The 23024-nt window shown below is 37.2% G+C and overlaps 1 protein-coding gene across 5 annotated transcripts in view; it reads left to right on the top strand.

The window, feature by feature from the left end:
• ATP9B (ATPase phospholipid transporting 9B) overlaps positions 1-23024 on the top strand; it is a 167363-nt gene that overhangs the window by 70702 nt on the left and 73637 nt on the right. For all 5 annotated transcript variants that reach the window (XM_086743146.1, XM_086743143.1, XM_086743142.1 and 2 more), the window contains 3 exons: positions 189-283; positions 9099-9179; positions 17598-17673. In XM_086743146.1, the coding sequence (XP_086599272.1) occupies positions 189-283; positions 9099-9179; positions 17598-17673 (252 nt within the window). The remainder of the gene's footprint in view (positions 1-188; positions 284-9098; positions 9180-17597; positions 17674-23024) is intronic.

Here is a 23024-nt window from a genome sequence, read left to right as displayed (position 1 = left end):
ATTGTGTGGTATGTGCAGCATTGCTGGAAGAAAGCACACAGGCATTCCAAATAATGAATCCTTTTAGAAGTAGCACGTTTAGTTAAAAATTATTGTAAATTGCTTTATTTTCACACTTCTAAATTTTTTAACCCACACTGAATTTTTGAGATCTAAAATACAGTTTGATGTCTCTTTATAATTTCAAGGTTCGTGTTTCATTCGAACTGACCAGCTTGATGGAGAAACAGACTGGAAACTAAAGGTTGCTGTCAGTTGCACACAAAGATTGCCAGCTCTGGGGGTAAGCATTTAATCTGTTTGCTTTTAAGATATCTTCCATGTATGCATATATATCTCTTATCAAAAAGACTTCTACAATTATTGTAGTATTGGAAAACATCTGTTAACACAGTCTTAGTTTTTGCAATAAACAGGAGATAGGTATTTCACTGAATGCTGAATGAGAAGTTGGTTGTGTAAATATTCTTGCTTTTACATTGAAAAGAAACTGAGACAGAATTGAATTTTATTCTTTCAACTTGGTGATTTTCATTGTGGTGCCCACTGAGATCCATACTCCGCAGAAGCGTATCACAGTTGTAGTGTTTTCAACTAAGTGTTCCACTGCAAGAGCAAGCCACTCTTGCCTCAGGAATTGTTGCTTTAATCACTAACTTGTAAGCTTAGGAAACAGCAGTGCGCTCTTGGAAGGTAAAGTGCTATTTGTAGTCAAGATGCTTTCTAGTCTGACTAGGTGCAATGTACAAGTTCGTGCAAGGAGAGCTCTCTAGGAGTTGCTGAATGTTGGTATTTTTTGAGTGCATATGTGCCTTGTCACAAGTAACACTATTAAAATTGTGAAAAAGGACACATGTTTGCGTTTGTATATATGTATGCATTCAAAATAGACAGATTTCTACAAAAAAAATGTATGTAGAGTTGTATAAATGTCTCTTAATGAGAAGCTGAATTTTGTCCCTTGTAGTGGGGAAGCTTGCTATTTTACAAGAGAGTTGGCTTGGTATTCAGAGACTTCCTCTGAATAATATATTCAAGTTACAAGCTTGTGGAAATTTATGTTCACAGAATTTCTGGTGTTTTGAAAGGTGCTTTATTAAAGGCAACATACCTTAAGAGGACTGTTTATATGCCACGTCAATAGAAAAAGTAGGTGTTATATTATCTGCCAGATCTTAGCAGGACTTCTGCAGTTATTCTTCCAGAATTATACAGTTGGTGCCACAGTGAAATTAGCAAAAGGGAGAGATTTCCTGTGTTGATAGTGCTGTGGCTACTGGCTTCACATGTGACAGGAGGAGGGAAAAATAGCTAAGTTTGAATTTAGAGGATTGCAAACAAGGGATGGAACTGAAGGTTGGTCATGCCAGACAAAGTTGCCAAGTCAGGCTCCAGGACAGTTCTGGTGCAAGGACAGGCTTTAACAAGGATTCTGTAATCTGCAGTTGAATTTAGTATTTGTAATAATGCCTCTCCTGAAAGTTTTTTAACATTTAATCATTGGCATGTCCTGTTTTCTCATTTAAAAAAAAAACAAACCAAAACATGTCCACATTTGAGACAGATGCATGCATTTGACTAAAATCCAGTTAATTTTCTATCTTGCCTTTTTTTTTTTAATTAAAAAGTGCTTTTCAGAAAGTTACAGCTGTGTCCAACTTGTCTATTATTTTTCGTTTCTCATTTGTTTTGGAAGCATCATTGACTGCACTCAGCAAATACCACTCTTCATCCAGAGCACTGCTTCTCTAAGTTCTCTTTGCTGGTTATAATTTTGGTGTTCTGAGCTTGGCAGTTTTGGTGTTTGGGGGCTGGTGAAGTCTGCAGTAAATGTACAATGCAAAGGTTCCTCTACACTGTCCTTTGGAAAGAAAAGAAAAGTTTTACATAATCTTTTCTGTTTGTTTTTTTTTTTTTTTTTTTTAAAAAAAAGACCAAATCCGTGTCTGAAAATTTTCCTCCTTGATAGGAAGAAATAGACTTGGTAGAGCAGGGAATTATTGCACCATAACTTTTATATTATGTTCTTTTTTTAAAAAAATAATCAGTTATCAGTAGGCTTGACAAATTGTTAAGTTTCTGTGGAAATAGTATAAAATTATGGTTAAAACTATGCATTTGATTTGAAAGAAATAAATATTTGTATTGTAGTTGTTTACAGTGGAAAATAAATCAGAAATGGTCGAAGCTGAGGAGTCTGCATTTGAATGGTAGTACTTGCAGCCTCAGCTTTCTGCAGAAGTTAAGGTTTGCTTCAGGTGATGGTTGTTTTGAGCATGCAGGGGAGGCAAAGGCAAGATATCACCAAGAAATTATTAATGAGCCTTGGAAAGAGTATACAAGAGTCAATTGCACAACAGAGTAACCATTCCTTCCTTAGTTGTTTCCACTTACTGCTGTTAATGTACCTTCAACTGATCTGTGCTTCTTGCAAGATTTTTATATTCTCCCTCATCTTGAGCTGTAGGTGACGACCTGAATTGCATCATTAGGTGGGGTTAATCAAGGAGCTACATACACTTAACAGGCCTTCCCTGGCTACCAGCAGCAAATGGAAGCCACCAAGCAGTTGATGTGCCTCTACCGGTTCTCACATCACACGGCTATTGGTGTTTAACCATGCTAGCCAAGACTTTCTCTGCATTAAGCTGACATATCAGCCTGAAGTAACTGATGCTGGGTATAATATTTCCTGCCAACTAAACTAAACTGTCTCCCAGTTTCCTTACTATCTGGTTTGGCCAAACCATTGACACTTGGTGGTTCTTTAATGAGATAATTTTAAATGGCTGCTTCTCAGCTAGTCTTGGACTGCTTGCACAGTGATCATGTCATATATCTGCATCACTCCCAAGCCCCATTTGTCTGTGAATTGTTTTGAGGAAATAGTAGCCTAATGCATCTGAGTATAAACGCTTTTTAGGGGATCCCCACGTCCTTCACAGAAGGTAATGCTCAGCGCACATTGCAGAAGGCTGTTTCCATTTCTGTGGGAAGCATGCTAGTATTTCTTTAATTTCTGTGAGGACACTTTTAGCTTTACTGGGATGGCAATACTACGCAAGTGCATCAACCACCTAAAGAAACTCTGTGGATGGACAACTTCCTAAGATTAGTTTGAAGTTCTAAGCAAGATGTTAATCTCAAACTAACAAAAAATAGCATATGGAATTATTGTATTCTAAGTCATAATTTTTGTAGTTCCTAATAGACTCATAAGCTGTATAAGTATATAGGCCCTACGCATATTCATTTATTTTAAAGTTAAATTAAAATGCACTTGGCAGAATTATTTCTTTATAGTTACAGTAAAAATAAGGGGTTTGGAAAAAAGCTGTAAAAATAGGGTACACACTTTAAACATGTAGAGATAGCGTTTGGCACCCTTTGAAACATTAGACCCAACTTATCTAAAAAGGGATGCTTAAAATACGTAGTGAGGTTTTCTTAGCAAACTATTCAAGCTGTCTTGCACACACGGTGGAAAAAAAATTGAAGCAACTTGGTTAAAAGAAAGGTTCATTTGAGAAATTAGTTTCATGTAGACTTTTTATCACCTTAGGCTTCTACAGTATCCTCTGCTGCTGAAATCTTCTTGTAATAAAACTGAAAAAACTGGAAGCTGCTTTCCAGATATAAACTTGAAAATGTCTGTTGCTTTGTAACATGTCCCTATGCCTTGCTTCTGTCCCTAGCTCGAGAAATGACAGCTGTACAGCAATTGTCTTGCTAACCGTTGCAGTGTGTAATAGAGGCATACGCTTTTTGATAGGCTTGAAATTATATTGCAGAAACCTGTTGGGGTTTGAAGCAGTCAGGCAAAGGACCGAGCTTTGTGCTCCAGTTTGGGATCAACTTTGGTTTTCTTTCCTCTACAAAATGTTAGGAGAATCGGGCAGCGATCCTTCCTTCTGCTAAAAGCAGCTGCCGGGACGCGGTGGTCCTCTCGTTCTGTTTGCATTCCGTGCTGCACAAGGTGAGCAGTGCATGGTGTTTGCCCCCAAAAGAACTGACGTGGCGAAAACAACGCACTTAGCGGAACACCTAGCTAAATGCTTTGCTTTAGCTTTTCTAAATCGACGCCTGAATTCGGGGAGGGGAGCTGCCTGCCCCGGCCCGGCGCGGCCCTCCCGCACTTCCTGGTCGCCACCTGCTGGGCGGCCTCGGGCACAGCGGCGGGAAGGCGGCAGGCGGGGCCCGGCCCTCCCCTCCCCTCCCCTCCCCTCCTCTCCCCTCCCCTCGCCGCCCGCTGAGGAGCACTGTCACGCGGCGGGGAGGAGGTGGGGGTGTGTGGTCGTCCGCACAGCCGGTTTTGGATTCGTTGAAAGACGCGGTAAAGAAGATGGGTAGAGGACGAGATATTCTGTGCCTGCGAAGGATTAGGTAGAGAAGTCGGGAAGTCTTGTGTATTAATTCCGTACTGCCATTAAACCGCATCGAAGGCGCGTATTTGTATGGGTGGCCACAGAAACGGAGTAGGTTCCCCAGGTGCGGTTTAGATGTGCTTATGACAAAACAAGAGTTGGCTGTGGGGTCCTCTCCAGGCAGGGGGGTGCAGGGGGCCCTGGGGCTCAGGCTCTGGGGCCCAGCACTTTGCCCTTGCTGTCTCTGGGCTGACGTTCTGGGGATTTGCTGGAACAGATCAAATCGTTTCAGCTCACTTTCTGTCTGAAGCAGCAGTTATTCATTGCAGTAGTGCTTTTCCTGACTTCCTGGGACTCTCCACACCTAAAGCAACATCTGTTGCTGTGTCTTCTCCACGTGCTTCCAGCATGTTTTCAAAGCTGAGGCTTAAAGTTCATACCTACATACTGAAATATATTTTCAATAATTTAAAAGAATGTGTGCAAGTTGAACGTAAAATTGTCTATGAACAATTTGATACTGTGTTTGACTGAATATGCTCTCCGTAATTGTCACTCCTGTTGGTTTCTTCAGTGGTCTGATGTGAAGGTGGTATCTCCTGTTGGCATGAGCTGCTGGTCGTGTCAGCAGAGTGGCACTGTAACCCTACCTGCGGTGACACCCAGAATAAACAAACCTTCAGGCCTTCAGAGCTTTTCTTGAGGAACAGATGACACCACCGAGATGATCAGTACAGATTTTGTTGTCTTTCTAAAGCACTTAATGTGATCAGGGAATTAAAATTTCAACAACTCATTTAGTGATAGCTGAGCAGCAAATATTGTAACACCTAGATTAGATTTCTTGCACTTTCATTACAGGTTACAGGTGGGGCAGTTCTGGTGATATGTGTGTTGTGCAGTCTTCTTCTCTAGCTTGTGTGATCAACTAAATTTATTAATAGCAATGAGGTCACTGTAATTTTCAATAAATGATGACTTGCTGATTTATATCAGAAGATCCATACAGCAGTAAACAATACCATTTACATTTAATTAGTTTTATTGAACCAAAGGCAATTTTATTTGTAATGAACTACATGTTATGATTAAGAATGTATTTTAATGATCTTTAAGTAAGGTGAACAAATGTTGCCCTTGACCTAATAGAAGATATTTTTTACGTTATCGATAACTTTACAGTGATTTTTAAATTGTGAAATGCAAAAGAGGAAATTTTCATTATTGTACCATCATCAAGTCATTTTCTTACTTTTGGTGTAGAAGGATGAAATGCGTTCTTCTGAAAGATTATTTTCAAATATGAGATAATTAAATGCATATAAAGTGTTTTTTTTAAATTTCATGTACTGTTGTATGAAAATAATTTAATTTTTATTGCTTGAGATTCAAGTCTTTCATGTAGCTTTTTAAATCTAGAACTGTAACAGTCCCTCTACTCAAGTGTTTTTTTCCCTTGAGTAAGAAAATAAATGAGGTCGTTTCCCCTCACCATCTTCTAAAAGCAATGTAACTTTAGATGTAGAATACAATTTCCATTGAACATATCAGTAGAATTGTTTAGCTTTGGTGAGCCAGGAGTTCAATGCTTATGGTATGAAAATGATTCTTTACTGGAGCTGAATTTCACAAAGATTAAGTCGTCTGTTAGTTAAATTCTTAATAACAAATAGCTGTCTTTTTTTTTTTAAAAAAAAATGAATTAAATCCTTTGTTTAAGGTAATTTCCTTTCTCACTGCTTTTATATAGGGAGGAAGCAATGACATAACCAGGTAAATTTTTCTTGCTCAGTGAGCATAAGTTATATTTACATGTAGTGTTGTGTACAGATCTTGATGTCTCCTTGTTAAATTCATTATTGTGACTTCTTTCAAGACATTGAGATGAGGAATGCACACCTTCTATTACTGGGAAAGCAGCACTAGGTCAGGGAACATCTTTGTACTTTTCGGATAACCTTTACTGTTGAATGCAGTTCATACGTAATCTGTCTTCTATAACTATCATCTTTTTATTTCTCTTTCTTTCCCTTGTATTATAAAACTTCAGCTACTGAATTTTATTGGCCTGAGAATGATGTCCGTCTGAAGTACAGGGCATTGGGCTACAGAAAAAAAAGTCCTTATTCCTTTTCTTTACCCTAATAATGAAAAAATACTTCAGAAAGTTACTGAGCGTGTGTAATAATGCTTGTATGTCTCTTCTTTCCACTCTTCAGAAGGAAATGCCAGTGAACTACCACCTTGTTCTCTCAGAACACAGGTTGTTCTTATGTTTTTTAGTTTTAGGAAAAAGCATGCACTTCTGGAATATTCTGCCAGTTCTAGTTTGTGGCATTTTAGAGTAATGCCACAAATGTGTAGGGAATGTGCAGATCTAATTTTTTTCGGAAAGATAAGTGAGTTTGTTTCATAGTTGAAACATGAAGGCAGAAATACAAAGGAGAAAACACAAAAGGAGAACTAAAACATAAACAGAAAAGACACCAAGAAATGTGGTAGAAATTTTTACATTTAAATTGTAACAAAGGAGAACATCATGGTAGAAGAAAATAGGAAGATTAGAAACCAGGAAAATATATTACTGTATGAATGCTAGTGTACTTTAAAATATGGATATTTCTGCTTCATTTTATTCTAACGTTGCTTCCCACTAACACATTCTTTGAAAAGAGAGAAGTTCTTGGTTGACGCATTTCACTAGCAGTTTTTATTGTGTATACGAGTATGTGTGTGGTATTAGTTTTCTGCTGTGCTACCCACTACTGAGAGACTCTTTATTTTTCTTTGCATAATAAAGCACATAATAGCTGGGATTAGCTAAATTGTAGGTGATAACAGATTGGAAAGAAGTGAATGATGAAGATATAGGACACCACATGTGTATTAGTTTCATATGAATTATTTCTTGTGAACCCGATGAAAGTTGGTTGGAAGAACAAGGGTGCAATGAATGAACTTCATGTGAAAGACTACAATAAATGGCTAACGGTTTAAGATAAAGATAATTTGTGAGAGTTCAGGTTTGATTCACGTTTTAAAAAGCATATGAAATACAAAATCTGTGGTTTTGCAAGGCATGAAGAGAGGGATTTCTTATCTGGAGAATATAAATAGAAATACAAATTCATTATGTATAGAGTTACACATTTTAAAACTAAAGTCAAACATGTTTAGTAAATGTACAGTAGATTTAGAAAAAAAGTATTCATTTTGATCTGGAAAAAAGAAAAAAATTTGTTAAAAAACCTGAAGCGGTTTTATTGGAGAAACAGAAAGATACAAATGTGTCAGATTTTAAAACTAACACAAGTGTACAATTGTGCCTTTAGTTAATTTTTATAATGTTCAAATTATGTGATATTCAGATATAGTTACTTTTTCTTACATTCAAAATTACTGAAAAAGATAATGGCATGCTTTTAAAAATAGCTGTGTTTAAGCCAAGGTGTGGTTGTAAGTCCGTGAAAGAGACTGTAAAATTAATTCCACTTTTGAAGATGGTGCATTCTAGCTAGCATGAGCACTGTTGTAGCCATGTGATCTGCTCCCCAGAGATGGTGTCTGATCAGCCTTTTGCAAGATTCATCCAGTAATCAAGGATGGAGATAACCTAGATAGGCACTACGTGTGGTGAGAAGGTAGACGCTCTTGCATTTCGTCAGAGGTTATGATTCTTAGATCGATTGGGATTTAGTATCAAACATCTGCTCCTCTCCAGAGTAGAAATTGGATTGTGAATCCATGCATGAGTGGTCTACTTGTGTTGAAATTTCTTAGCTACTGTTGGTCCTGACGATCTAAAAAGCACCAAAAAGTTTGCTTTTGTGATGAGAAGAAAGTCCTTTGTATCAGGTTTTTGATAATTAGTCCGTGGTATTCTTTCTGTGGGAGATGGATGATTCTGAACAGTAACCTGATGAAAAAATTGTTTCAGAATTTTAAGGTGACCCTCCCTGGACCTTCAGGGACAGCACTTAAGATCTAACACTCATCTGATTTTTTTTTTTTTTTAACTTCCCCTGTTACACCATACTGCCATCTGTTTATAAAGCCTGCTGCTGTAGTATGTAAGAGTCTCTTCTTCTTCTTAGTTTTAGGGTAGGAATGTTCATGGTTTGTTTGCCGTCCTGTGTAGTAGTACCACATATATTAGACCCAGTTTTGTCAGGGTATCCCTGACTTCAAGCATTTGAGTAATCCTGTTGATGTATCCAGGCTTTCTTGAAGCTGGTGGAGTTTTCTCATGGGTTGACTGTGAGCATTTCAGAGAACTTGAATCAATTTCATTGTTTCCTCTTGTATGCAGTTAGCTTTGTCCTTGCTGAAAAACTATTTTGTTTCCAATTTCATTAAAAACAAACAAAAAAAACCAAACCCCACACTTCATGTTAAAAAGAAGAAAATATATGAAAAATATTTTAAGATTATACTATTATAAGTTAAAACAGAGCTGTTAAGAGAAAATAAATTAGATAAAATTTCTAACTCCTAAGTGTAAAACAGTTTAGTGTTCGAACTATCAACACATTAAGAATATCATCTTGGATCTGGCTCCTTTATAGCAAGATGTACTGAAAAAACAGTGTGTGTCTTGGGTAAAAATTTCATGAACTTAATTTGGGGTGGAGTGGTGTAAATCATAAACTGGAATCTTTACCACTAAAAGGTTCTTCAAAATAAGTGATTAAATTTAAGTTCAAATAATACTAAGTACATTAATCTGTTTTACAGGATCTCTTTTCAATCAATGCTTATGTTTATGCTCAGAAGCCACAACTGGATATTCACAGTTTTGAGGGTACCTTCACACGGGTAAGTAGTGTGTGTAAATACAGTTCTACTTCTCTCTTCCATTTCTCAATGTAAGTGAAACTTCTACTTAGTGTCAAAGTCAGATCAGATCTTTCCTTAGCTTTACACCGGTATTTTTTCCCATGTTCGTGTCATGACAATACTTCATATAAAAGATATCCTGGTAAATATGTATTGCAGAAAACTGATTAAAAAAGAATATCTGAAAAAAGCAGAATCCAAGAATTGGGTATTTGTTGACATCACTACAGTCTTTTTATATGAAACTAGTGGTATAGTAGTATATATTGCTTGTCTCTGGATATCTAATGTATTGTTCATATATGTAGAAAGAGTGTCAACTTGAACATACTCAGTAGCCTGAGACAATGCAACTGCTAGTTTATGTGCAATAAAAATGTACCTTGTTTAGCAGCACTTCTGTTTGAGGGAAAGCTAGTACTTCCAAAGTTCAGTTATCTCAAAAAAAAAAAAAAAAACCAAAAAGCTAGTTATGAGGGCTTTATAAATCATTTTTCCAGCTCTAATTATATTCAAAACCAATATGATAATAACAATGCAATAATTCAGTGACTTTTTTCTGTTATTTTCAAAAGGTGGCTTGCTAAAGTTAACCCTTTAAAGTAGGGTGTCCTAATAGGCAGTGTTTTTTTTTTAACTTGCTTTACAGATTTGTAGCAGTATATTAGCAGATATAGTGATTGTTTCATTTATTTATGCCAGACTCGGTATTAGTAGACTCATTCCTCTCGATAGTTTGTTTCTAAAATAATTTGAGAGAATTAACTACTGTGGAGGTAGAGGGAAGGGTTTTTTACTCAAGTAACTCAAATTGGCAGTAGATTTTGTTCAGTAATTGGAATTCCACTTCACAATTCTAAGTAGACTGATGAATAAGATATTGCAGTTGTTGACTCTCGAAGACCAATTTATACCAGTTATATAGTTCATGCTGCCTACAAAGAAAATGTCATTTGCCCACACCTTCTAAAGCTGTAAGCAGCAATGTTTACTTAAACCTTGTATTGACCAATTGTCCAAACGAAACTGCTATTAACAGCTGTAAAATTCATGTTATTCCTGTCCCAATGGCTAAGTGTATACTTTTCTAAATATAAATTGAACTCCTCAGAGCCTTTTTAACAACTCTGGTACATGTAATTGAGACATTGGGAAATCATCACTAAACAGTTGTCCCCTGTTGTAGGTTCTGTTTGTACGTGTAATAAGAGCTGTATGATTCAAGGATCCTTGATGTGTGTAAATAACCTTGATGCATTTTATGCTTTCAGGTTTACATACGAGTTGTTTTGACTGCTTCAGTAGGAGGGGCAGTTTAAACTGAACTTTTGTGTGCATGCATCTGAGGGCAGTGCCCTCAGATTTGGTTCGCAGTGGATCACACTGTAGATATTTTTAGAATTTTTTTTTTTTTGTTAGTGGTGTACCTTCTTCATAGTGAACTGTTATGTTTACTGATGTTATGTTTACTGATTTATCTTTACTTCTGCTGTGAGCCCTTACTTCTTAGACTAAATCAGTTTTTGCGTCTAATTTCTATTTTATGTTAAAGTAAAAAAAAAATTAGTGTGCTTAGTGATGCTAATGCATACATTTTTTCTACTTAAGCATTGATGTTCAAAGAATTCTTGCAAGGGTAAGTTGACAGGGTAATAGCACATTGATTTTTCTTTTCTTTTTTTTTCCCCATTATGAAGACAGAGTACTAACAATGTAGAAGACAAACTTAGATAATTTCAAAAAGTGCATGACCATAAAATGAAACAGAAACTTAAGTGTACAGCTTTGGAGTTTTTATGAGGGAACAACTTATTTTAAGTACTTGTATGTGAGAGAGATATCCACAGCAAAGCTCATAGCTGACAGAAGATACTTTTGGCAGTACACCTCCATAACCACATCAGGAGAAGTTAAAGATCTGCTGTACTCTGTCAGCTTCACATGAAGTCATTTTCCATTGTCCTCCGTGGATTTCGGTGCGTTATATGCAGTCAGCGCTTGAAAGTGAGTGTATGTCCTTGCATGGGCACGTGAGAAGGATCATGTCTGGCCTTTAAGTAATGGCATAAGTTAACTCCTCTCCTCCTCTCCCCTTTTCTAGACATCCTACCAAGAAAAAAAATAAATGAGCTAAATTAGCGTTCTGTAAAAATATATGAAATTGTTTTATTTTTTCACAGGGCATTGTCTGTATCTTGGCTCAGGTTATTTTGAAATAGTAATGCATAGAACAGGGATTTACACATACTAGGTTTTCTCTTCTGTCTAATGCTCCTATGTAGGCTTGATAAATTAGGAAACTATTTCATCAGTTCTGAAAAAGCATGAGAAAAACACGTCTGTAGAAAGAGGATAAAAGGTAGCCATACTTCTTAACCCAAGTTTTACCAGTTGGAGCCCCAGAAGTACTCTAGAGCATTACATCAGTATGTACTGGCATGTCCAGTATTGTTTACCTTTTACTTACAGCTTCTGTGCAGAATCATGGCAATTCTCTCTTCTGCTTTTGACCTTGGCTGGTTTTTGTTTAAATTTGTTTCCTTCTTCCACCATTCCCTTAAGAATATTTTCCTTTAATTTCTCCTGTATTGCAGCTCTGTTCTTTCACCTCAGTCTCTTCATTTACTTTGGGAATATATCTAGTATTTTTAAAATTTTATTCCATTAAAAACCTCAGAGAACTGATTGCTTTGGGTTTAGTTCATCTGCTGTAATAAGCTTTTTTTCCCTATGGTACATAATCATTTGGTATATTTTTTTCCAATATAGCACCTTGTCAGATGTTTAAAAAAAACTATCTTGATGAAAAACCTGTTGCGTGTAGCTGTTGATACTTTGGAAAAATACATATTGAGATGTCAGCACTGAAAATTGTGTATTCATATATGAGTAGAATCTCTGACTTGGGGCTACTTATACAGATGTTTTCCTGGGCAAGTTTTGTATAGGTCTTAGGAGAGAGAATGTTGAGTCCTTTTTTTTACTTCATATTTGCTGTTTGAGAATTACCTCTTTTGAAGCAATGGTTGTGTTCCCTTCAATCTGGCTTAATTTTATGTTGCTGCTGAAGGGAATGGTATGTTTTGTAGCTCCTTTTTCCTCACCTTTCTTGTGCTGGCACCAGCAGCCATATGGACAGCCAGACTACAGAACTAACGTATGCAGAACCTAATCTGACCCTGTCCAAAAGGCATGTGTCTGTAAAAGGAACATAGTGAGTATAATTAACTGTGGGATAGGGGTGGGGAAGGAATCTCTTTTAGTGATGCAACTACACTAATGCATATTCTTCCACTTTCCTAGAAAAATTGGTGGGAGTTGTTGTGCTACATCCTGTCCAGGTAGGAATAGAGCTAGAAAAGGTCAAATGGAAGTGGTACACTGGTTCATTCAAGGATTAGGTATTTAGTCTCAAAGGCTTCTGTCCTTATCTGAAAAAAAAATTCCAATAAATTGTAGCTTTGAAACCTTTTAAATGGCTACTTGAAATCATGATCCGTGATCAGCTGTATTAGGGATTCAGGACTCAAAGCAGGATATGTACAATTTTTATTTCACTGCTCATCTGTTCTTTTTCTCTGCACATGCAAGAGCTACAGACTAATTTTCCAGAATAGAAATTGTAGACATTTAAACCTCTATGATCAATGCTGCACATGACTTCAGAAACTGTGCCTGAATATGAAGCTTGAATCCAATACTGAACTGCACTATTCTGGTAATGAACTTAATTCAGAATTTAAAGACCAATAAACATACAGCTGCCAAATGAAATTCAACCCAGCAGACCTTAAGTGGAAACTTCATCAGCTGGACAAAGAAGCCCTTGTATGTCAAATTTCTACTACTAGAGTGAGTGATGGATTTCATTTACCCCAAAACATATATTGTTCTGTTAGCTGTAGTAGTGTCAGAAAAATTGCAGAACCATTTCTCCTTGCCATAGACCTCATGGTGGTGTTCAGGAATCAGAGTCCTCCCTTCACTGCTTCATCTATCCCTTCCATCTCGCCGAAAGTAGAAATAAAAATAATGTGAAATAGCTAAACACGTAACCTGTAAATATACGTTTTTATTTTTATTTTTTCCTAAGTTAGTCAAATGAAAAATAAGTTAAGTCATTATGCGCTTGGGCATGGAAGGTGTGGTATTTGGTAAACTGAATGAACTGTAGAAAGGTGGAAGTGTTAGATGAGGGTGTAAAGACATGAAAGGATCGTAATGAAATAAACAGAAGCTAACTGATTGGCCAAACTGTTGTGTTGATGAGCATGGCGTGAGTGGAAAGAGATACACCTCATTAGTTGTTTGCCCACTTTGAATGACCTAAAAGGAAATGTTTAAGTAAGTCTTGTAGCAGGTAGACAAGTGACTTTTTCCTGGCTGTGTTGTCAGCTCTCCATAATCACTGCAGAGCTTTCAATTTCTTTTTGTAGTGTGGCAGAGTTTCATAATTCATTGTCTTAAAATCTACTAACTGAAGAAAAAACTAAGGCAAAAAAAAAAAAATACTTTCCCAGCTTAGTATCTTATTCCTGACGAAATAGCCAGGAGGAGGAGGCTGCTGGGAAAGAGAATAAGACTAGAGTAAGCAGGTGGTAATGCTTCCTCAGAAGGTTCTTTTGTCTTTTAGCAACTTGTGATGTGAGGACTTCCTGAGTCAGAGTTGGTCTCTGTAAGTAACCTGCAGTGAATTTTCCTTCTTTAAACTTAACCAGTTCCCGCCTTGAACTCATGTCACCTTAAAGCACTCAAATAGAAAGAAGTTGTACAGGTTAATTACATAGTTTATGAAGAGCAATTGCCTGTTGATTTAATTTTGCTGGCTTTATTTATGACTTCTTTCTTCTTTGATAAGAGACAGCAGTATATGTCCTCCCTTTCTAGGTGCCCCTTTCACAGATGTCTGTTATGTTCCTCATCAGAGTTTGGGTTTATTTAGTTATATCTATTATGGAAGCTGCAATGACCACCCTTGTTGCCCTTTTTAAACATTTTCCACTGCTTTTAATTTTCTGTTTGGAATGCAGAGAGGAGCAGAGGGATTTAGAACTACATACCTAATACTTGGGCAAACCATGGATTTCTTTGTTGTAGCATGATTAGTTGTTGTTCTTTCCTATTAATTCTAAGCATGAGCTTGTTCTGGACTATTAAGTTAGTGTTTTGGTAGATTTGTAATAATCCCAGAATTTGTCTTCTGACCAGTCATGACAATTTCTGGGTAGTTTTGATCAGCTCGGAGCTCGAGCTCATCACTCTGTGAAGCTGGGGTGTTTTTTTTCTTTGTGTGCTTTACATTTCACTGTATGGAATTTAATCTGTCCACTTTTTTACAGGATTTATTAACCTACAGTATTACTGCACTACTAAATCATAAGCAGTTTTTTCTATAGTTATTTTGTTCTGAAATCTTACTTTAGTCTTATCTCAAGTTACAATTGTTAAGGTAGGCAAAGATACAGCAGCAAACGTTTATTTGAATTAGACAGCTTTTCTGTATCTCTAATTCTGTACATTAATTCTGTGCTAATGGCTAGCTCCTGTCAAAATTTAAATTCTTTCTTCATGCTGGAATTCAAGATAATGCAAAAACTACGACTTCAGTGTAACTGCAGTTTTAGTAAGTGGTAGATGGGGAACTGTCTCTTTCAGTGTTTGGGGGGAGATATTTGGAGTCCCACCATGGATAACAGATATTCTGTATGGAACTTCTGAGGGCAAAATACAAAAACTTTTTCATTTATTGAGACTAAATTCATTGCAAGTATGATATTAATGTCTATGTCCTGTCACTGTATGTTGATGATTGTAAAAAACTGACCCATTAATTTCCATGAGGCTGCAGTGTTTGACTGAAATGTGGGATCTTTGTGGTCAGCTCTCTGTTAGTGTACATCTTCCTATGCTATGCCTACTGAGGAGTCCTCTGACAAACTCTAGCATGACTTGCTCTTTGAGGTACAGTAGTGAGTTCTTATAAATAAAAGCATTTTCCTTGTACACCTATACATTGTTTTCAGTTGACCTAGTGATGAAGTGAGAAGCTCCAGAAATTTCTTGTTCAGAATACTTGAGCAGAATTTTTTCTTTTCAGTGTATGATGGTAGGTAGAATTAGAATCATAGAATGGTTAGGGTTGGAAGGGACCTTCAAAGGTCATCTAGTCCAACCCCCCTGCAAGAAGCAGGGACATCTCCAACTAGATCAGGTTGCTCAGAGCCTCATCCAGCCTGGCCTTGAATGTTTCCAGGGACTGAGGCATCCACCACCTCTCTGGGCAACCTGTGCCGGTGTTCTACCACCCTCAGCATAAAAAATTTCGTCCTTATATCTAGTCTAAATCTACCTTCTTCTATTTTAACACTGTTACCCCTTGTCCTGTTGCAAAGGCCCTGCTAAAAAGTTTCTCCCCATCTTTCTTACAAGCCCTGTTTAGATACTGGAAGACTGCTATAAGGTCTCCCTGAAGCCTTCTCTCCTCCAGGCTGAGCAGCCCCAACTCTCTCAGAGTGTCCTCTTAGGAGAGGTGCTCCATTCCTCTAATCATCTTCGTGGCCCTCCTCTGGACTCGCTCCAACAGGTCCACGTCCTTCTTATGTTGGGGCCTCCAGAGCTGGGCACAGTACTCCAGGTGGGATCCCATGAGAGTGGAATAGAAGGGAGCAGTCACCTCCCTCGACCTGCTGGCCACGCTCCTTTTGATGCAGCCCAGTGTGTTGCTGACTGAGAACAATCTGTGCATCTTATGGCAAATTGTGTGAAATTAAGACTCCTGGTTGATATCAGGCCAACCATTTGGGTTGAAAGTGGCAGCCTTCTGCTCCTGTCACAAATGGCTAATCAGTGTTGTCCGTATAAAATAATTTCAGGAAAGTTGTCCTGTTAGATTCAGCAATTCTTGAAAAGCCCATGAAAGAAATGGCCAGTTCATGTCCTATTTCTAGCCTTGTAGAAACAGATTATGAAACCTCTGAATAAGTTCCATATGGAAACTTACCGCTGGACATGGTCATGTTCAACATTATAGGTGTAGGTGGCAACCTCTCTGCGAACTGCCATGCCCTAAACAGCTACAGTTAGTATTTTGACTATATTACTAGGATCTTCCTCTAGAAAAACTAGTATTCTTGGATAATTTCTACTTAGACTGACATGTCTAAGTAGACTGCTTCATCAGGCTTTCAGAAAGTTGAAATAATCACAGAATCTGAATCACCCAGGAACAATCATAAATCAATCCAGGAATCTAAGCATTATGAAGTTAGGAAAAATTATCTAAAAATTTAGGCTGTAGATGAACCCTATCAAAGGCACTAATCTCAGAAATAAGTTACCAAGTGTTACAAAAATGATTGGTAATTGCCACAAATGATGCTTTTTTGAGCTAGATCAGAATACTCCTCTTGTATTTAATGTTTCAGTGGTCAGTTGTTAGGAGTATAGCAAATAATTCTTGCAATATCAATTCCTTAGGTAAGAATCAAAAAGTATTTCTCCTTTTTCTTAATGTCAGGCTAATCTTACAGAACATTGATAATTCTTGACAGAATTTTTACTTCTTGTGTGAGTCTTGATTCAAAACTTGTGGTTTTCTTCTTATGGCTAATTCCGTATCCTCCCTCTCTTCCCCTCCGTTTTTGACAGAATGGTTCTCTATACCTTTAAAATAATTATTTTGCTTCACTTCAGAGAATAAGAGCTATAGTTTCCCTACTATGTAGGCATCTTTTGAAGTACACACAAAAATATGTCTGTTCAGTTTGAGATTTTTGTTTTGTATGAACAGAGGTTTCTAAGCAGCTCATCCTTTGCTTGGTGATTGTTTCAAAATAGAGATGAAAAATGACATAGATTTTTGATTATTGACATTAAGTAGAATTTGCGTACTTTGGTAAATCAGTGGTCCCCTTTTTCCTGCAAAGTATTTACCGCAATTTGTAATTCAATCAAATACAGTTGATTATCCTACCTCCTGAAGTTTCCTTTAGTTGTAAACAGCACATTTCACAGTTGCTAATGAGTAACAAATCTGTACATGCTCTAAATTGATTATGAGACATTAAGTCTGTTTACAATCTGTGGACTGTTATTGCTTGAGAGGAGAGAAAAAAGGAAAGTTTAAAGTAATCATGGAAGCCATTTCCTATTGGAAGTATTTTTCCATTAGATATGTATTTTGTAAGTATGTAGTAAGACAAGTGTGCATTTCTTTTTAAAAGTCTAAATATGTGTACCCAGATAAATAAAGTATGTGCAATGAACACTATTATACAATGATTGATACAAGGGTGCAGGCATCCTGTATAAGTTATTCTTAGTCACATGGTTTGGCATTATTCTTAACTATGACTGTTTAATGTTGGTTTACTTACTAGCTGTTCATATTTTTAACAGGAAGATAGCGATCCAGCAGTTCATGAAAGCCTAAGCATAGAAAATACATTATGGGCAAGCACTGTTGTTGCTTCAGGTAAGTGTTGCAATAGCAAAGCTGCTAACATATCTAAAAACTTCTGTGGAAGTGTATCTTTTCAATGTGAAATATTAATGGCTTTTGAAAGTCTTTTTGTCTTCCAGGCTATTCCCATTGCTATCATCATGCTACTTGCAATATTTTCATACCTTTTAAATCCTTCTTAATAGTGTTTTGTTGTTTTGTTTTTTTTTTTTAGTTAAATTTTGCTATTTCAGTAGTGCTATCCCTTGTACCTCATTAAAGTCACTGACCTTTTTGTTTAATTAAGAACTTCAGTTTGTAAAGTGCTCTGTTCAGCTCACTGTGTATAGGGTCCTGCTGAAAAGTGGGGGTAGTTTTGCATTTGTTAGCAGTCTTTCTTTTATGTATAATCCATGCTTCAGGTAAAGTTTGCTTAAAATGTTTTATCAGGCAAATTCTTAATCAGAAAGTATAGATCGGTTATACAGTTATGTAATTTTAAAATAATGGGATCTAAACATTAGTAATGTTTCATATGCCTCTCAGAAATTACAAAGAGTTCATGTTATCTAGATGTTATATTCAGGCTTTAAGCCATTTTAGCTTTCCTTTTTTGGAAAAGGAAAAGTTTGCTATTTCCCAAATTTATATACGGGGGAAAACTATACTCAGAGTATACATTTCCAAAGTCAGTGATTCTGAATCAGTAATTTTGAATTTTAATTGAAAACTGTTCATGTTTTCATCTCCAGGGTAGATTATTTGATTTTGTTTACAAATTTAGCTCGTGTCCAAGGCCTCTTGATCTGCCATCTAAAATTGGCACCCAAATTACTGGGAACAGTGCTCCTTAAAATTTATGCCTTAGCATATGTTTGGGTTTTTTTACTTCTGAAGGGTCTTGTGGAGATTTAATTGTTTATGAAGGACTTAGGTTCATTATTGATGGTGGCAGTAGAAGAAGATAGGAGAAGATAATTCTCTTGTTGTAACATGGTTTTGAATAGTGGAATAAGACTTTAAGGGAGACTCAGGGCAACTCACTGAATGATACAAAGTGAAAAATCTTGAATGGCTCTTGAAGACCACAGGCCCTTCTGAAGGGAAAAATAACACAGGATCAAGTAATTAAAAATGATGAAATGATATGCATACAGAATTTGGCTGAATTAAGATAGCAGAGTGAAATAATTTCCTGCAGTAACTGATTTTGTGACATTAATTGTATCTTCTGAATCTTCATTTCACTTCTGTCATGTCATGGATAAACTACAATTTAATACTGTGATAATGTGCTCCTCTCATGTAAGTAGTGCAGCTGTCAAGCATATAAGATTTCTCTTTGGTTGTTTGCTTGTTGTGTATGGCATCATAAATCCAGATCTTAAGAACTGCTCAGCACCTCTGTGGAGGTAATGGTAGCATTTTACAGGATTAGACCTTCAGTGAAGAGTGGGAAACTGTTGCCTTCAGTCTGTTGCTTATCTAACGTGGAATGTATAAGGTTTTATAGGTGCGCTGTGCACATAGTCATGAAGAAGACCATAAGGCAAAAAATTAGCGGATTGTTAAAATTAAGATGTTCCGGATATGGTTAATAACAGATGTATCATTCATAAAAACACTTCTTACTCTCTGACTGCACATATAAACACATATAAACTGTCTTGCTTTAAGCCTGCCATGGCAGGATGTCAGAGATGGACTCTGCCTTACGCAAGTTTGCAGGCACCTCTGCATCCCTTCCCCTACCATGGCCTGTCACAGTCCTTGGTTATATCTGGAAAATTTAGTGGAAGATCTTGCTTGCACACAACCTCTGCAGACAAATGCCACTCAGATTCCATGAAAACAGAAGAATAAACAGCCCGTAGCATGTGAAAATCTGTACTGTTTTTCTGCTCTGTAGATAGCTACTTCACCTCCACCACATCTGTATCTTATTTCAGTCTCTTTACTGTCTAGGCTCGCAGTTCTGTTAGATGCAGGTATTTTTCACTCAAAAGTATATGATGTCTGTGTGCAAGCCTAATCTTCTATTACTTTGCAACTTTGATTCAAGAAAGTGGGTTTATAGCCTCTGCCCACATGGTAGGGAGTAGAGTTCTGCCCTGCAACATTGGCTGTGTAGCTCTTCATTTACTTTAAGACTCTTCAATATGGCAGTCTTTAAGGTTATCCTGGCTTGGAAGGCTGCTTCCTCCAGTGTTCTTTAAGCAGCCTGGACATAATCTGTTACTCAGCCAAGCAAATACGTGACCTGTTGCTCTTGGGACTATGTTATCTCCTTGTCAACTTGCACTATTATCTTGACCTATTACTGACTGATGCTGTCAGTCTCAGAGGTGGAGACAGGGAGGTACATCACTGATGTCCAGGACGGGAATATGTAGTAGAGTTGCAGATACAAAGCCGTATTTCATTTTAAAAAAAAGATTTTGCATAGGACACACAGGACAACTGTTGGGTGAGGAGGAGTTCTCCTTCTCATTTTTCTCCTTCCAAAGATTAAATATATGCTGAATTTCCTGATAATCCATTCGACATATTGCATAAAACACCTTGCATCAGCTAGGAGAGCCCGCTGTCTCCAAGACACATGCTGTTGCTCTTAGTCAAGGTGATATAGAGGGTCAAGGTCAGGCTAGGAAAAGTGTTTGGGGAATTATGTGGGGAATACCTCAGAAAACTTGAGCTCTCATTGCTGATGTTCTGACAGCTCTAGAGGAGAAAGACCACAAATCAATCATCTTGCAGATCAGTAACAGTAAATGTAAGTGTATAAAGGTTTCAGGGAATCTTATCAACCACATATTAAATGCAGATTACCAAAGCTCATGAAAATATCAGGATACTACAATAATGGATTCTACAGGAGAAAAAAAAAAAGCCTACTGCTAGAGCAGTATAAGTGACAAGAAAAATATTTGCCATAAATTAAGACTATTTTTATTTTCTTTTTGAATTTTGGGAGCAAAAAAATTGGTTCACCAAAATCATGTAGTGTCAAATAACTCAGTAATAAACCATTCCACAGCCTTTTTATATCAACGAATAAAGTTCAGGAGAGTGAGATTCCTTGAATTTGTACATTTGGAAGGTGTTTACTTTCCTTGGTTTTAGTACATCTCCTTACCCCTTAGAACAACAGTAAGCTGAATGGAAAAAAAAAAATACCATTTTGTCACATCTAATATATATTACATACCTAGATGTTCTAGTCTCAGAATTGATAGTTTAGATATCTAAGTGGAGATTCCTACTGCTACCAAATCTGAAGTGATTTCTGCCCCTTACTGTAGAGCTCTGACAGAGAACTGTGACTATGTGTAGGATGTTTATCCTAACCACAGAAGGTATAAAGACTAATTTCCCAGCATCACACTGGAAGCCTCTGGCAGGGGTGGAACTCAAAAGACCCTTTCTCAAGCCCAAAGCATGCAGCTATCCTTTTGTTATTCTTTAACAAGTGAGATAGGAGGAAATATTCTGACTTTTTCCACTTACAGGCAACATCCAAGTGAGTTTCAAAAAGGTAGCAGCAAAGTACAGAGTCTGTGTGCTATTCTTAATATCTATATTATTGCTGTGGAATTAGTAGTGTCTGAAGGACAGGAAGTTTTGGTTAGTGAATACTTGAAAAACTGCTATCACTGAAGAAACAACTTTAAATATAACCAAATAATTTAATCCACTAAGTATTTTGAAAACCTCTTAGGTTATCTTTAAATTATTTATCTTTCAGATCATTTGTGTTCATGACATCATTGACTGTGATAATTGTGTTCATTGAAAGCTTTGGTAGATTTCCTTTCAGTAAAGGAGAGAGGAAGGTCAGCAGTTAAGTTTTAAAAAGCCACAAAAGGCTCACTGTAGTGCAGACTTTAAGTTTTTGCTCTCCTTTTACTGTAATAATCAGTGGTTCAAACTCTAAACAAGATAATGCAGTTTTCTGAGATCTGCTGAGATACCTATTAAGAGGAGGTTTGTATTGATGGAATTTTGTGGTCATTTTGGCAGGTGTCAGTCTTGCAAAGTCACTTTAGATAAAATCAGAACAATTTTTGTAAGTGCACAACTCTAAAAAACACTTATTTTGTGCCAAGTCCTAGACATTATTTTCATTAATATTAACGCACTCTTATTTTTATATGGTTCACATAATGCTTGGAAAATACCAAAAGTTAGTATCGTCACACACCGGGTTCAGAATATGCCTGGCTGTTTGTGTGTGTTAATTCTGCACAAGTCCTCTTTTATCTCTTTTCCAGGCTCACATGGTTGTTCTGGTGGTATCTCCTGTAGCTTCTCTTTCCTTCGTTAACCAGTCTGCACTTACCAATCAGTCGTTGCCCAATTTACCTGAGAGCCAGTTTGCATAGAGGCTCATAGATAAAGATACTTGAGTCATTGCTTTTAATAAGCTGAGGCTTGTAGTACAGCTATGCTTCCAGGAACCCAAAATTGGATTCTGTTCGTTCTACCATGGGCCAAGGTGGAGTTTAGTGCAAGTAGGCATCTTTCTTCACAACTGGTATTAAGCTTAGATTTGCTGAGGATAATGAGGGAGAACAGTGGGTAAAACCACTTCAGAACATCAGAACTGTCCCTGGTGCAACCACTGTGGTACAAAACTAAAATTAGGCTTGTAGTTCCCTACACTGATGAAACTCGAGTCTAAGGAACCCTAGATTTACTAGTGATAGCATGCTAGTAACTAACAGCCCCAGAAGTTTAAAATCAAAGATCAATGCCTCAGTAAAAGCAGCAGCTCAGTCAGATTTAGCCAAAATTATGATCAAAATTCACTAGTCAGGATTTATTTTGTCTGACTTTCACCTTTGAAACCAACTTTTCAAAGAGCAAAATACAAGACAAGTAGGACAGCTTGTTTTCCTGAGCTACAGCAGCCTAGCCAGGTGAAAATTAGTGGAAAGGTGCCAGGTGGAACGGGGAAGTTCTCCCCAGCTTTTATTGAACTAAGGAGCTACAGAGGCAGAGATTGTTGGGGTAGAGTAGAGAATTCACTACAGGATATTGTCCAATGTGTTCTGACCATTGGATAGAGGTCAGCTCAGAGGATCACTCCCAAGTAAAGTGCCCCAAAGGGGTATGGGCATTGGTTGGAGACCAGTCGAAAGAATTCAGAAATTACGGATCAATGACTGTTCTTTTACAGAAGTCGGGAGGAATTTGGGGGTGTGTTAGGAGCATGTTACCTATATACTAATGTGCAGATTTGTATGTGGAGCAGTCAGCAGAGGCGAACTAGCTTTGGGGAAAATGTTATATCAAGGGAAGTCTTAAGTCTCCAGAAAAGTATGGAGAGGAAAATAAAAGAAAAACTGATTTCTAATTGTCCAGAAGATGTAATGTATAATCAC

This window comes from Chlamydotis macqueenii, chromosome 2, assembly GCF_036417535.1.
Source record: "Chlamydotis macqueenii isolate bChlMac1 chromosome 2, bChlMac1.mat, whole genome shotgun sequence".
NCBI classification, from domain to species: domain Eukaryota; kingdom Metazoa; phylum Chordata; class Aves; order Otidiformes; family Otididae; genus Chlamydotis; species Chlamydotis macqueenii.
Note: the sequence above shows the minus strand (reverse complement) of the source record. Positions and strands in the feature narration are given on the sequence as shown.